General features: G+C 41.9%; 1 protein-coding gene across 1 annotated transcript; it reads left to right on the top strand.

The window, feature by feature from the left end:
* Positions 1 to 5255: 5255 nt before the first annotated feature.
* LOC310956848 (uncharacterized protein) lies at positions 5256 to 11375 on the top strand (the record flags this gene model as incomplete). Its single annotated transcript, XM_083927223.1, has 10 exons — positions 5256 to 5961; positions 6048 to 6119; positions 6202 to 6324; positions 6879 to 7001; positions 7138 to 7209; positions 7297 to 7356; positions 7452 to 8547; positions 8814 to 9858; positions 9944 to 10082; positions 10330 to 11375. The coding sequence occupies 10 exons, from the start codon at positions 5256 to 5258 to the stop codon at positions 11373 to 11375; spliced, it is 4482 nt and encodes a 1493-aa protein (XP_083783349.1).
* Between the last annotated feature and the right edge of the window lie 1514 nt (positions 11376 to 12889).

Here is a 12889-nt window from a genome sequence, read left to right as displayed (position 1 = left end):
GCTTAAATCACGGTAAATATCTCCAGTTAGCGAAAGTTATCTCACACAGCGCGACGACAAGGAAACAAACTGACCGCACGAGACCCTAAAACTGCTAAATAACATTAGTAAATTACATTTTCTGCTTAATTAATGGTTTCACAGGAAAACACACTAGCTGCGTGTGTGTTTACTTGTTCAACAGCTACACAAAACAACAACGAACCGAACAATATCCCGCGTAGAAACACTTACATGGGTTCTCCTCACTTTCGCGGCGCCATGTTTGTTTCTGTTGACGCAATCACGTGACGTGCGTACGTAAGGTGCGTCACGACGCGAGAGACACTCAAAGGCGGAAGTAAATCTGTGTCCTCGGATTTTGAAATTAAAAAAACACTGAATTTCAAGCACTGAGTATTTATGCATTGAAATTATGTATTTGAATGTTTTGACTCTGAATTTAACTCTTTATTTTTCAATGTCCATAAATTCAAGGTAAAAAAAGTTTTTAAAAATTAGCGTTTAAAAAAAATTCAAGGCAAAAAAATTCAACTTTTAAAAAATCAAAGTTCAAAAATGCCTCATGCCAAATTCAGCTGCAAAATTCAGTGTGTAAAATTCAGTGTTGACATCCAGGGAACTGAGGAAGAGCAATCGTTCCCAGATACTACTCACAGAGAGCTGTGTCAGTGGCTGCTGGTGGGCTAATTCCCCAAAAACTATGGATATATAAACATAATAATTTCCCATCCACCATGCTTTCGTGCAGCAGACTGTGGTTATGGCTCTGAAGCGCAGATCTGCTCCTCTGGTCCTGCTTATGCTGACAGCAGCCTGTCTATCTATTTATCTATCTATCTATCTATCTATCTATCTATCTATCTTTATATCTATCTATCTATCTATCTATCTATCTATCTATCTATCTATCTATCTATCTATCTATCTATCTATCTATCTATCTATCTATCTATCTATTTACCTATCTTTATATCTATCTATCTATCTATCTATCTGTCTATCTATCTATCTATCTATCTATCTATCTATCTATCTATCTATCTATCTATCTATCTATCTATCTATCTATTTACCTATCTTTATATCTATCTATCTATCTATCTATCTATCTATCTATCTATCTATCTATCTATCTATCTATCTATCTATCTATCTATCTATCTATCTATCTATCTATCTATCTATCTATCTATCTATCGTTATATCTATCTATCTATCTATCTATCTATCTATCTATCTATCTATCTATCTATCTATCTATCTATCTATCTATCTATCTATCTATCTATCTATCGTTATATCTATCTATCTATCTATCTATCTATGTATCTATCTATCTATCTATCTATCTATCTATCTATCTATCTATCTATCTATCTATCTATCTATCTATCTATCTATCTTTATATCTATCTATCTATCTATCTATCTATCTATCTATCTTTATATCTATCTATCTATCTATCTATCTATCTATCTATCTATCTATCTATCTATCTATCTATCTATCTATCTATCTATCTATCTATCTTTATATCTATCTATCTATCTATCTATCTATCTATCTTTATATCTATCTATCTATCTATCTATCTATCTATCTATCGATCTATCTATCTATCTATCTATCTATCTATCTATCTATCTATCTATCTATCTATCTATCTATCTATCTATCTATCTATCTATCTATCTATCTTTATATCTATCTATCTATCTATCTATCTATCTTTATATCTATCTATCTATCTATCTATCTTTATATCTATCTATCTATCTTTATATCTATCTATCTATCTATCTATCTATCTATCTATCTATCTATCTATCTATCTTTATATCTATCTATCTATCTATCTATCTATCTATCTATTTTGAGATCTTGAAAGGAAACATGAATAATAAGTAAATAAATGTAAATAAATATGTCTGATTCTGACATTTGTTTACAGTAATTCCTGAATGTGAAACAATATGATAAATCAATTAAAACATAAAATCTTAAATAAACTGTTAGAACTGGAGGTACTACCACAGAAAGTAATCTTTACTCTGCTTATGTCTCTTAACTTTTCCTATTCATTCTCTATGGTAGCTCTTATCATACGGCTGTCATATATTTCTGGCCACTAGCGGGATTTTGGGGGCGCTGTTTCCCCCCGTGGATCAAAGTAAGAAGACCGTGCTGACGGTCCAGCATCGGTAGCAACAGCACACAGAGACCGGATTTTTCTCCCGTATACGACGTTTAACCGCGACTCTGTCGACTAACAAGAAAGTCTCACTGCTCAAACGTAAGTGTGGCTCATCTTTATAGCACCATAAAAGTTGGGTTGTACAGTTGTTTATATGGGCAAACTGTTGTTGTAATAGTTAGCATTGACAGGTTCAAACTATGCTGTTAACGTCAGCTAAGTTAAGATAACGTCATCTATAACGGTAGACGTATCCCAAAATCCTGCTTTCTTTGTCTCCTTTGTTTTGCTTTATTCGAACAATTATATTAAGAGTGATTAATAATGTGTGCTATAAATCCATCCATACACCTTTAACCGCTTGTCCCTGTCGGGTCGCGGAGGGGCTGGAGCCGATCCCAGTTAATTTTGTCATTTAAAATATTTTTCTACAGTCGTGTTTCTTATTGTAACGTTACATTTCGAATGGGTAAACAATGTTACGGCCCTTCTCTATATCGACAGTAGAGTAGAAGTTTATTGAGGGTGGAAACAGTGACTGAATCAGAATCAATAAGGAAAAAGAACTCCCCGTCGGGGAATCGAACCCCGGTCTTCCGCGTGACAGGCGGAGATACTGTCCACTATACTAACGAGGAAGGCGATGGAGCTTCAGACCACGTGAGTAATTGTAACCAATCAGTGAGCGAGGGGGACTATTTTCCTTTCTCAGTCCAATTACTGTGTTAATGCGATACTTAATCAGGACGCTACATAGAAAGGAAATACGACCACTGGTTGGCCTGATGTGGTCACATGACATCTGGTAACTTCCTCGTCAGTTCACTGGACAGTACATCAGACCGGGGTTTGATTCCCCGACGGGGACCTAAGAGTGACTGGGAGAAACTTTTAAAGCTCCCCTGAAAATGTTTTACTTTGTGGATCTTTACCTTAGTGCAGTTTACCTTTCAACCTTTCAACACCATTTGCATGTGTCCAAAATATTAAAGCACGGCACGGTTCACCATATTTCTTTACCCAGCAGAGATCCTACAGTTGAGAGCCTCCTCTCCTTTTATCAAACAGCTGAAATGGCAATTTTGTGGGTACCTGTATATGTTTATTAGTCGTCTTTGCAGCATTACAGGCAAATTACAAGCAAAGAGCCAACACTTTAGAAATAAATGTGTATATTTAAAAGAGAGGGGGTAAGCCTTAATGTTTTATCAAAGAGTAGCTGTTGGATACATTGTTGTACTTAATTGTAAAAGGTTTACTGTAATGCAACATGCACACACATCAGATTAAGGGTTCATACTTTTATGTTTTGCTTCACATCATTACAATGCAGGTTTGGCACTTGTTAATGGCTTACATATGAGTTAAACTCCTTATCACTCATTATTTATTATGGCATATATAAAAGTGATAATCTAACTTTGTTTGTATTTCACATGCAACTCTTTTTTACACAAGTAATGTTTTTACTTTTAAAGGGAAGGGACAGGAAACCCAATATCCCCCGGTTCAAGGACGGAATAAAACTATTTAACATTACCACTGTTGCGTTCACAAACTTACAGATATCATAGATAAAGACAAACAGACAGGTAGACTGATATGCAGGTAGACCATGGTGAAGACTGATACCTGATACTTAACTGACTTGAAATGAGATATCATTCAAATAATTTCCCTAATGTCTGATTCTGATTCTGAATTATGTTTACAGTAATTTGTGAATGTTTCATGAATTTATGGGCAAACTGTTGTTATAATTTACATGTTTAACTCTGTTGTTCACCTGTTACGTTACACTGATCCAAAATGCTTCTTTCATTGTGTTTTTATTGTAAAAAGTTAAGACCGCTATCTCTGTGTACATTAATTGCAGTCACTGTGAATATTTTTTTACAGTTGTATTTTTAACGTTACATTTTGAAAAGTTAATGAAGAGGTAGAAGTGATATGAGAGAGACAGCGTCCGACCAAACATGACTAAAGCAGAAAAACTTGTGTGTGTGAAGCGAAACAATAATAAATTCTCCCCGTCGGGGAATCGAACCCCGGTCTTTCGCGCGGGCACCGCGTATAGTAGTCCTTATTTCTCTTATCTTTTCCCATTCATTCTCTATGGTAGTTCTTATCACTACGACTGCCATATATTTTTGGCCACAAGCGGGATTGTGGGGGCGCTGTTTCCCCCTTTGGGAACAGTCAGGAGTGTGATTTTTTTCAAACGGAGCAGCAGCAGAAAAACAATCAGTGCACGTAGTTTTGGCATAAACACGGACTTTTATCACAAACTAAAGTGTTAGTGACGGTTTGACTCGACAAAGGTAAGTGGGGCTCATGTTTCATAGTAGTAAATTAATGTTTTTCAGTTATAATTACCGGGAAATGTTTTTTTAACAGTTTTTTTGTGATAGCATCGACAGGTTGTAACTGTATTTACAGTCACCGTTACGTGACCTTATTTAAATTCATCAATTGTCATTTGTTTGTTAACTTTATCTCCACTCTTTCATCGTCTTTTCTATTTAAAACGTATGGGAACTAATGGCTTTCGTGCTTTCCTTGTGTGAGTTCATTACTGTCGTTAATATTTCTGATTCTGGGGAATAACAGTACACTTGAATGAGCAGCGTCTGTCTGTCCGTCTGCTGTACTGTACAGGTGCACACTTTGAATGAGCAGCGTCTGTCTGTCCGTCTGCTGTACTGTACAGGTGCACACTTTGAATGAGCAGTGTAAATAACGTTACTACAGTATGTGTCTGTTATAAAGCTTACATGTAAGATGGAGGTCGAACTGCTCTGTAACACATAAATGATAATACTGTATGTGAAACACATAATTAGTTATCATCTGTCTGTCTGTCTGTTTATTGTTACCTAGTCAAAACAAATGCTAAATAATGATTATATGATTGATGATACAATTCTGTGTGTGTGTGTGTGTGTGTGTGTGTGTGTGTATATATATATATATAAATGTGCATGTTTACAATAGTGTGCATACATTTTTAATCATTACTATATAGTATGCACTGTGGTTTTCTATGCACAGGAGAAAATGAAGAAGAACATCTTCAGCTTCTTTCCAGGAAAGATGACGGTGTCCTTCAGAAAGGGCCCATCAGGCCATCTGCGTCAGGACCCCTCTGATGAAGCCATGAGGATGAAGACTCATCCCTCACTGCAGGACAAGTCTCCACCTCAGAGACAGGACCTAGTGAGGACCAACGCCCTCACTGTGGTTCTTCAGCGGGGTGGGGATGTGTCGGACCGACAGGAGGTGATGGGGGAGTATCAACTTCAGTTCGGAAAATACAAGGGGAAGTCATTCAGGTGGCTTTTGCAGAACGACGTTGGCTACACCATCTACCTTATGCAAAAGGTAGAAGACGAGGAGCAACGTGGGACCTTCAATCCTCAGGGAGCCAGCAAAGACAGCCTGCTGTCATTTCTGGACTATGCCAGAAGCTTCCAGGAAGTAGAGGACCTGAAGGAGTATCTGTCCACCAGGAAGCCTGCTCCCCCCGTGGCCTCAGAGGGGGACAACGTGGTTGGTTTCGGACAGAGGGCCAAGGACACCTGGAGGCAGGTCTGGGAGAGCAGGGCAGATGGGTTTGCTGGCTTCATTCTGGGGGTGAAGTGTGTGAAGAACAGCAGGATGGACATGCTTCAGCAGTATATCCTGAGGCAGCAGACGGCCGAGTCTTCTCCACCACCTGTCTCCACCACATCAGCTGCCTCCACAGCGACATCCACCACACTTGGTCAGTTCACAACCATGCACATACTGATTTAATGTGAACATTTAATGTACCTAACATGTCATAAATGTTATTGTTCAATCCCCTAGTGATGGAGGAGGACGAGGAGCTGGAGAGAGAGATGTTAGAGATGTCTCCGTCTAAATACGACACGAAACCAAGTAGGTGGATCTAGTTTAATAAAAAGAGTTTTCTAAAGTCTTACTGTACATGATAAAAGTCTTATGTCCCCTGTGCTTTCAGGGCCATCAGCAGCAGTCTCCAGATCCCCGGCTGTGCCTCCAGCAACAGGTTTTTCTCCATCACTGTGGAGGGAGGATTCTGTTTCACCAGAATCCTCCTGCTACTACCGTTCTCCGTCAACTCGTTTGTTATTTTGGCCGTGTTCTGGCCTGTTCTGATGCTTGTGTTCTTTTACTCTCCTACTAACTGAAGGAAATAACATGTCAGCGATGAGGGTAAGTGTTTTCTGTTTTTGCATGCTTTTCCTCAGGTTGTCATTCAAGGATCTGGCATGTGAAATATCTATCTAAGATGTATTATAGGTTACCATGCCACATCCTTGAAGGACAGCTGGTGTGATTATTACAGTATCTGTTGATAATGTTTCTGTGCTTTTACGTTTGAAATAAATCACAGTTCACAGTCAACAGCAGCTGTAGTTTCAGTGTGTTGCAGCAGTTAGTGACAGAAACATTGTGAAGCAGAAACAAACTTGACGGTGTGATGACACTGACAGTGAATATGTTTGACAGCACACAGGACGAAGCCCACAGCTGCTGCGACTCTTCCCTCACCTGCTGACCCCGACGTCCCCTCTGTGACTGTCGCTTGTCTCAAAGGTTATTGTGTGTTCACTTCTTAAAACCACCCTGAACGTTGTGTGATGTTATTACTGCACGTGCTCTGTGACCAAACAGTGTGGCCTTTGCGCTTTAATCCCACAGCCACGGAGAGAGCCCCGCTTCCTGTCCCTCCTCAGCTGCTCGCCCTCGCCACACAGCTGGGGATAGAAGAGCAGCCACCCAGTGTGTTCAGACCAAGTATGTATCCTCTACATGTGTGTCTCACATTCATATGCCTTTTATTCTGATGAACAGAAGCGAGTTTTTCAATGTGTTATACTGTCTAACACTCATGTTAAGTAATGATAACATCTGGTGTCTGTTTTTTCCAAAGCACCTGGAAAGCCAGTCTCCCACAGTTCTTCTGTAGAGCCCGGGATAACAGCATCTCCATTTCTCCCTGAAGGTAGTAAATGCTTTATTAAGGAATATCTTACAGTTATTTTAATGTGTATGTCTTACACACATTTCCTGTTTTATCTCACCATCCTAGATTCATCATCAAAGAACCCTGCTCCTGTGGAGGCACAGGGAGACACTGTCCTGCGTGAAGGTATGAACTTCTGCCACACGGTGGTCATTAATACAAAGCTCTCTTGCCTTTTTTCGCACCGTGTATATACCGTATTGTTTGATTATGTTTTTCAGCTCTGCCATGTCCAGCACCTCCTGTCCCTTCAGTCTCTGTCCCAGGCTATGATCAGGACGTTGCACACTGGAACTGCTCCCAACAGCAGAGACTTTGGATGAAGACTGAGATGGAGATGTTGGGGCTGTGGCCGGGGTCACGTCCAGTACGTCACCTTATGAACATGCTGTCTCTGTGGCGTTATCCCCCCCAGCCCGAGCTCATAGACTCAATCTCTGAGCTGCCTTCACCAAAGTACTTCCAGCTTCATCCGTTTTTTATTTGGAAGCCAGAGCACGCCATCATGGAGAGGGTGAGGAACAACTACATTTTGCCCTGTCTTCATGGTTGTCTCAACCCTCAGGTAGCTTCTTCTGGCGTTGGAAGGCCAAGAGTCATCATTGGCACCAGTGGTCAGTATTATATTCTTGCCTCGCGGCTCACCTGTAAGGCTTGCAAGAAGTGCTGGCATGCTGACAAGCCCCAGTGGCTGGAGAAGCTTCCAGAGCGTTTCCAGAACATTGTGCCGGCATTCCTGACCTTAAAAAAGGCCATCTGCAAGTCTGTGATGGATGAGATGCGGCGCAGCAGCAGATCACCAGAGGACATGTCCAAGCAGCTGACTGAGGCACTCCATCTAAAATATGAGAGAGCTCACCTGGCCTACCTGCTGAGCGTGCAGAACGTAAGGGATGCTGAGGCAGGAGCTTACGGCCAGCGAACCATCACTGGGCTCCTCAGAAGAACTGACACTCCAGCTCCATTTGGAGGATATTCCGATGATGATGGCTGGTGCGGAGTGTCTGTTTCTGCACACTACCTGGTCGACTGCCTCATCCGGGAGTATCAGCGGCAGGAGCAGCTCCTCAATCTGCTGCTGCAGGGGACCTTTGGACAAGCCTTGAGGGCTGATCACACCCGCAAAGTGGCGAGGAAGGTGGTGCTGTCGTCCGGCACCATGTCTTCCTACGCCATAATGAATGAGAACTGGATGATTGTGAGCTGGGTGATGCTGCAGTCAGAGTGTGATCGGTCCCTTTATCCGATGTATGATGGTCTGTCCCAGCGCTACTCTGCAGCAGGAGTGGAGAAGGCAAGCTGCCAGTGGGTGGACAGGTAAACACACTGTCTTTCAATTCAACTGAATTAGATTTTTGGACTTATTCTTCATACAGTTTTGTTTATTGTAGTGTAATCTGACTCCTCTTGTTAGTAGTCCAAATTTAAAAAAAACACACAAATAGATAAAAAAGTATATTATTTCATAATAATGCTTGTTTGTGTATTTAGGATCCTCATCAGCTGTTCTTCCTGTAAATATAATAAGACCTGCTCTGTATAAAACACATTGTTTGTAATGAGATTTCTTTTCTACGTTTTAGAGACTGCTGTGCTGCCTTCAGGATATTGCAACCCGGGCCTCAGGAGCACCTTTTGTGGGACCACTGGAGGACCTCTGAGGCCACTATTGCACAGGCTACCACCGGGAAGCTTGAGAACAGCAGCGCATCCAGAAGCAGGTTCAACAAAAACATCACGATCAAGCTGGACTTTTTTCATTGCATGCGCCGCTTTACAAGGGAGTGTGTCTCAGAGCACCATCCTGTGTACAGCTCTTTCTGCCAGTTCCTTTCTGCAGCGTTCCTTGTTGTGGACCAGAGCGACCTGAAAAGGCTCCGGGAGGCGTACAACTTCTGTGGCATATCCCCTGCTAATCCCACCAAGCAGCACATCCGTGAGCACTGTAGGACCAGGGTGCCACAGCCCAGAGAACTGCTGCAGAGAGTGGAAGATGTTCTACATAACTTCCACCTCTCAAAGGACGCCAATGATGTGCTCCTCTTTAAGGCCTCCATGTTGAAGGTGTGGCAGATCCAGCGTGTCCACATCCTAAGAGGCTGCCTGAGCGACCCAGAGGTAGGGGAGGGAACCCTGTACAGGTTTGGTGGAACCTTGCAGCTCAACTACACCAAGGGCGCAGGAGCTGCTGTACCTGTTTGGATCCCTGTGAGAGGCACGTCTCAGCAGGAGGGCTTCCACCTTCACCAGGCTCACTGGGTCACAGGCAACCGGGTGTCCTGTGAACTGTTCCAGGCTCAGGCAATGACGGGAGTGGTGCGCTGGAACTTCCAGAGGCTGGTGGACCTGAAGCTACCTGATGTGGAGCTGCCAGCTGTGTTTGACCCCCTGTTGATTTCAGAGATGAATGCAGCCTCAGTAAAGGTGACAGGGAGGCCAAAATACTCAATGCTGCAGACAACCAACAGGGACACAGGGGAGAGATTTGGACTGCAGTATGTGGAGCCAGGCTGTCGTCCTGTGTTCTTAAACTGGGACAAGAACAGGACACAGCCCAACATCTCAGCTGCTGCAGCCATGGAGACAGAGGATCCCTGCCCTGCCGCTGTGGTGAGCACGGACTCTCAGGTAATCTAGGCTTATGACTCACTGTCACTGACTGACTGACCTGCAGACTGGCCCACTGAATCACTGTATTGATGCTGTTTTTCAGGAGAACAGTGAGGATCCAGGAGGAGCAGCACCTGTCCTGTTGTCTATGCAGCAATCAGAAGCAGTTCCCATGTTTCAGCAGCCGTTGACACCAGCTCCTGCCACAGCCAAACTAGAGACTCAGTCTTTGACAGATACAGGTAACTCATACCACCCACCTCCCCTCCCTCAGACAGGGAGGGGAGGTGGGTGACACTTAAAAACAGTTCGAAACAGTTTGCTCGGAATAGAGTTCATGACAATCATTTAGATTTTGTCCATTAGTAAGAATTAGTAAGCTAAAGTATGCAAAATGCGAAAATGAAGGGAAAATATAATAAATGTGACATATTGAACAGCTCAAAAAACAATATGATAAACATATGCTTTGTTGTTTAAATCTGCCAGGGGTAGCACCGCTGCCTGTTGCCTCGTCTCCCAGGGCCACCCGCACCGGACCCATAAAGACTGGAGGTCTTATTCAGGTCCTGGATCACGGCCGGTGGCCAGAAGCCATGAGAGCCGCCATCGACGGGCTTCTAATTAAACACCATGGCGTGAAAGACACTCTGAAGCGGGTGGATGCAGACTATGCAGCCATGGTCCAGAGGACTTGCACTGACCCCAACAGCCTTCTCCATCCAACCACATGGCAACATATCTCAAGATATGTAAAACATCTGGCCAAGCTAAAAAACACCAGCTCCTCCATCAACACAAGCACAGAGAAGGTTCTTGAAAGACAGCAGCTGTGGCAGAGTTTGACCACAGGCAGTCAAACGGTCAGTGTGCCTGTCATCACCCTGCCTCCTGCACCTGTTAACCCTCCACCTGTGGCTGCGCCCCAGGATGAGTCACTGAGTCGGGCTACAGTGGAGAAGATTGTGAGTGAGGTCCTCCAAAGACAACAGCAACATCAGCAGCAGAAGAAGATAACAACCAGAAACTGTTCAGCCTGTGGTCAGCCAAAGTCCCGGTATCTCTGCGACTGCTCTTCAGTTCATTTCTTCTATCAGGCAACAGCCGTGAAGTACTTTTACTGCTCCACGAGGGTCTTTAAGACATACAAAGATGAAGGCCTCACAAACCCGCGGATGCCTTTTGAGGAGTTTGCAGCGTCTCCGTTCTTTGAGCAGGAGCTGGAGGGTGCCAGAAAGCGAGGCGCAGAGTGGAGGAGAGTGGTAGAAGAGAGAGCGAAGAGAAAGTCAGCGGTGCAGCTGCCTACAGGTCGTCTGTGCAGGTTCTGTCACCAGCCGCTGAAGCAGAGCCCACACAGCCAACACGTTCACGCCAGCTTCCCCGGAGTGCCGGGGAAATACATCTACTGCCCCACCAGAGTGTTCTCCCTGTACCAACCACAGGGCATGGAGAAGGAGATGACCTGGACAGACTTCAAACTCTCTGACTTTTATGAGGCTGAGAGGGACCGATGGGTCGCAGAGAAGGGAAAGTGACTGCATACCCCCAAAACCCCAGATATACCTTCAGACACACATACACACACACACACACAAACACACACACACACACACACACAAACACACACACACACACTCATACACACACACACACACACACACACACATGAACACACACACTCATACACACAAACACACATGCACACACACACACTGTACATGGCTGTGCTACATGTTCATCACCAAAACATGGATTTTTTTATTTTATAAATGAAAATGAAGATGCTGAAATTAAAAATATAAAAATAAGCGGTTATTACTATATTATATTGTATAATTTATTTTAAAAATACCACTAATTATAGAGAAAGGGTGGGACTAAAGAAATTATACCTCTTCCTACTCCTTTTCAAATGTGTGAATTTAATTTTTTCTTTTTTGTTTGCTTGAGATGGTAAGATCATTTTGCTTTATTGTTATTTTTATTTTTGTTTTCTGTGAATTATTATATTGTATATATTTATGAATGCACAAATATCTGCTGTATTTAATCTGTGATCTCTTAATCTGCTGTTTATTATTATTTGTTTTATTCATGCGTTTTCAACAATGTCAGTTTAGATTTTGTGTGTTTTAGAATTTAGCTGTTTTTCAATAAAATATTTCATATAAAGCATCACTGTGACTGTCTTTACCTGGGAGGGGGAGAACTAGTCATAAAGAAATGTTTTTATTTAATATTATAATTATTACTGTGATTACTTCATGGGTGAAGTAATAGTGACACAAAATAAATGAATTAAATATAATCATTAATGTGCTCAGCTGTATGCTTACGCATCAACACGATATATTAATGAAACCTTAGTATAATACTAACGTCATTTTGGAAATGAATATCTTTCTTGTGTGATTATTTAAAGGGTGTTGTTTATGTAAATCACTGTCTAGTGTTTAATCTATTATTTGTATTGCTATTATTATTAAGTTCAATTCAAGTTATATTATTAACACTGCTACTTTAGTTCAATTCATTTTTTACCAGCAGCAGCATGTAAAAGTTGCATTATTGTCCATTCTTTAAACAATATGGTTTTATCATCTAATTATCATCCTAAACAATTATTTCTACAAACAAATTGTGATTAGTTTCACTTTAAACGACTGAATCTGATAGTTTTGTGTTATGAACACATGCTGTAGTTTAATTTTCTTGGTTATATATGACAGTTATTGTTTGACTCTTGCCGGGATCGAACCTGTGACTTGCTTGCAGGGCCTTTTTTTCAAGGAAAGTCCTCTATACCTATACGCGGGTGGCCTTCGCGTGTGAGGCGAACGTGATAACCACTACACTACGGAAACGGATGGTAGTGGTGAGGGAAAGTATCGTAGATAACCCATCAAGGGACATACACGACTTCAGTTATTGGTGTACGTAATGTAAATGTATTACAGTTTTTCTCAATTGCTAAAACACTAAACCCTGTTGTCTGAACCAATTTCTCTGTTGCCTGAACACACTGATTGAATCAATCACTCTTTTGGCA

The sequence above is a fragment of the Echiichthys vipera genome, assembly GCF_963691815.1.
Source record: "Echiichthys vipera genome assembly, chromosome: 14".
NCBI classification, from domain to species: Eukaryota; Metazoa; Chordata; class Actinopteri; order Perciformes; family Trachinidae; genus Echiichthys; species Echiichthys vipera.
The sequence above is the reverse complement of the archived record's forward strand: the minus strand, read 5'-3'. Positions and strand labels throughout refer to the sequence as shown.